The following is a 3221-nucleotide window of genomic DNA, read 5'->3' as shown; positions in this document are numbered from 1 at the left end:
ATTCTCTAGATGTCAGAACTGATAACCAGTCTCCCACCTTTCTTTAAAGACTGAGCAACATAAATAGATTCATAAATATCTCATATAAATATAGGTTTATCTTTTAAATAATAAAATTCCTGAGTCTTACATCTTGTCTTCTTTTAAAAAGAAATACACGCTAAAAGCGGCAATTCATTAAAACAAGTTCTTAAGATTCAAAGTTACCTCAGGACATATTAAATACATAAATAACTTAAAGCCCTTAGAAGAGCAAACAAGAAGCAAATTGATATGCAGTCCAAACCTTTCATCTTGGGGAGAGGGAAGGTAATTCAGATCCCATCTCAGAACCAAAGTGTTGCCTCTGGAGCTTCAACTGGATGAACTGTTTTAAGAACCCTAGTGAATTTGGTCAGAAGTGGGGCTGGGTTTTTGAAAGATCAGTTCTTGAGGGTCTGGAAAGACTAACAGTTGCAGGTTGCTTTGGATCTGGCTCCAAGCCCTCAGGCCATGTGATGGATGATGGGGGTTACACAGGTGCATCCCACAGCCACCAGCATCTTCTCCAGCCGGAATGAGTGGGGGCAGTGCTGGGACTCCCTGCGTAGGACCAGGATCTCTTGCTGGATTGGGACAGAGTTCATGTGGTGGTCCACATTCCCTGCGGCACTGACACAGCCCAGGTGGCGGCACTTGGCCTCCCAGATCACAGAGGGGTATCTCTCAGGATCCTCGTTGCGGCTGCAGGGGAGACAAAGGCCAGGAGGAAAGTGAGTTCTTGATACTAAAGAAGGAAATCGAACGGGACTAAATGAAGGGAGATACATTTACAGGGTGACAAAATCTCTAAGTGATACTAGCCTGAAGAACTTTGAACAAAAACTTAGATTTTCAAACACACGATGTGTAACAATTTTTTCCAATTGCTTTGAAGAACGAACAAAATAAAATAGGCTGAGGCTACAGAAAGAATTTAAGCCTGACACAAATGATAATTTTTTAGGGTAGATTTGGGAAAGTGAAAAAGACTGAGGAAAGAATTGATTGGAGTTATTTAGGAACAAAACAGCTGTTTATCTGACTAGATAAAATCCATCTTCAAAAGACGAAGTGCAGCAAAATTTTGCTAGAGCTGATATGCCTGACCTGGAAAAAAACACCTCAAGACCATAACCTTCTCTTCCCTCTCTCCCTTATCTGTATAAATGATTTGCTTTGACTGTTGAGTTAACTATTAGCAATGGGAAAGAGAGATGAAATCCTATAATGAGCAGAATCTGTAGACATCACTTAACTGATGCTCATTTCATAAAATCAAATAATCAAAGTAGATTTTGTATTTAATCCTTAATGGCTCGAAATACTGAGTATACTAAAGACACTTGCAGGTGTCAAGTATGTTGGGGGATGTATATAAAATCTTACTCAAAATGAGGTGGAAGCACCCAACATGATACTTCTTCCATTAGAATTCTAGCTATATTTTCTTAGAGTTAATATGATTTTTAAAAAAGGCACAGAAAACCTGGTTGATGACTAATTTTCAACAAGTTAATTCCAGCCTTAATCCCCTATGATAAACTCTTTGCATTTGTTTTGGCCTTAATCAGTAGTAGACTCGAGATCTCACAAATACTAGCATAATGGCTGCCATTAATTTGCGTTGGATTTTGGTGTCAGTAGTAATGAGAGTTAGCAGGATAGATGTTACAGTGGGGGAAGGTGGTGTTCTGTGCTCTGATAGATCTGTAGAATGAAAGCTTGAGGATCCTTGCTTTGCACAATGTCCCTTGCTTGATGATTCTGAATGAACAAAATCACCCGCAAGATGATTTAATTGTTAGGCACATAGGAGGATTGAAGAATATGGAGATTTTATCTGGGGCCCTTACGTACTGGAGAGTCCAAGGTGAAGTAGATCGATTGTAGTAGTCTGAAGGCCTTCGGGAATTTACACTCTTGTTAAGGATGTTCAGGCTGACTTGTACATTCTGGGGGAAGTTCTTGTCCTCAGCGTTTGGACATCCTGGATTTCGTGGCATTGCTACTCCAGTCTTCACAGTAGCCACCAAACACAGCAGCAGCAGCAGTGACTGGAGCTAAACAGGAAAGGACAGAGAGGTGGGAGAGTGGATTAGTATGTGGTTTTAATTGACAGCTTAATTCTGACAATGATTATATTGTTAATCATAGAACACATACACGTTTTTGGCCAATATTTACTAAATTTCAGATCCTTTAAATAAACAATAGTTTATATGACAAAAAACAATGTTGAGATCATGGCATTTTTTTAAACCAGGTTTCAATTTTCTTCTTTTGGCCTAGGAAAGACACATTATACATTGGATGTCAATAAATAAAAATGTCAAGTCATGCTGTGTCATTAAACTGTTAGCACATGGATCACTGTCAGGTCCTTGGGAAAATAATGACCCTGAATTTGTAGGAGGAAATGTCTGTCTACATCACTGTTTTCAGTCTTAGCATTCTGGGAAACCTATGTGAAGTGCATCTTGGAAGAAAATGCTGTAGAACATCTGTGTGCTCTCAGTATTCATGTTAGAAATGGTGTGGTATCCCTGCCAAACATCCGATTGTAAACTAGGTCCCCATTACATCTTCTTAGGTATATTTTCTAATTGTTCTGAATTTACCATGTATTGACTCTGTATTAAAATCAGATTTCAAAAAAGAGGGAGGTTTTAGATGAAATATTTTTAAAACCTATTATTCTGAAGCATGGTTACACATATATTTAATTATTAAATAGTTTTTGATGTTCCAAGATATGAAATAAGATAATGGAAACAATGGTTGCTGCCCTAGCTTTCAAATCCTTAGGAACAGTGACTCCCTTTATTATGGATTAAAGATGTCATGGGAGAATTATATTAAATCCTTTGTACTCAGGAAAGCAGACTTTCTACAAATATTTTTTTTTCTTATCGCTCAGCATCATGTGATGCTTTTTGTGTGGTTTAGCCTCAATATAGCTATCTTTCAGTTTTAATCTCATCTTTCACACTGATATGCATCAGTTCTTAAAAATGCAGCACAATGACTTAACTATCTACCAAATATTTCATTTCCTATCCTACATATTCAGTATTCATGGATCTCCATAGTCAGATTGCAACATGCAAGCCACAGTACAGAAATATTATCTAATATAAAGTAATGAGCACATCGAACATTGGTGCGGGACTCACCACAGATGAAATCCTCCCAAGCGACAT

The 3221-nt window shown here is 38.0% G+C and overlaps 1 protein-coding gene across 1 annotated transcript; it reads right to left on the bottom strand.

The window, feature by feature from the left end:
• Positions 1-485: 485 nt before the first annotated feature.
• Positions 486-3221, bottom strand: IL17A (interleukin 17A). Its single transcript, XM_062187531.1, has 3 exons — positions 3195-3221; positions 1879-2075; positions 486-723 (listed from the first exon to the last, which is right to left on the bottom strand). Exons 1-3 carry the CDS (start codon positions 3219-3221, stop codon positions 486-488), a joined length of 462 nt encoding a protein of 153 aa, XP_062043515.1.

The sequence above is a fragment of the Lepus europaeus genome, chromosome 3 (assembly GCF_033115175.1).
Source record: "Lepus europaeus isolate LE1 chromosome 3, mLepTim1.pri, whole genome shotgun sequence".
NCBI lineage: Eukaryota > Metazoa > Chordata > Mammalia > Lagomorpha > Leporidae > Lepus > Lepus europaeus.
Note: the sequence above shows the minus strand (reverse complement) of the source record. Positions and strands in the feature narration are given on the sequence as shown.

Excerpts from the sequence above, each read along its gene's own strand:
- IL17A (XM_062187531.1), bottom strand. The coding sequence starts at position 3,221 with ATGTCGCTTGGGAGGATTTCATCTGTG. Across the intron at positions 2,076-3,194 it reads TTGGGAGGATTTCATCTGTG|TCACTGCTGCTGCTGCTGTG; the intron begins GTGAGTCCCGCA and ends GTTTAGCTCCAG. Across the intron at positions 724-1,878 it reads ACTTCACCTTGGACTCTCCA|CCGCAACGAGGATCCTGAGA; the intron begins GTACGTAAGGGC and ends TCTCCCCTGCAG.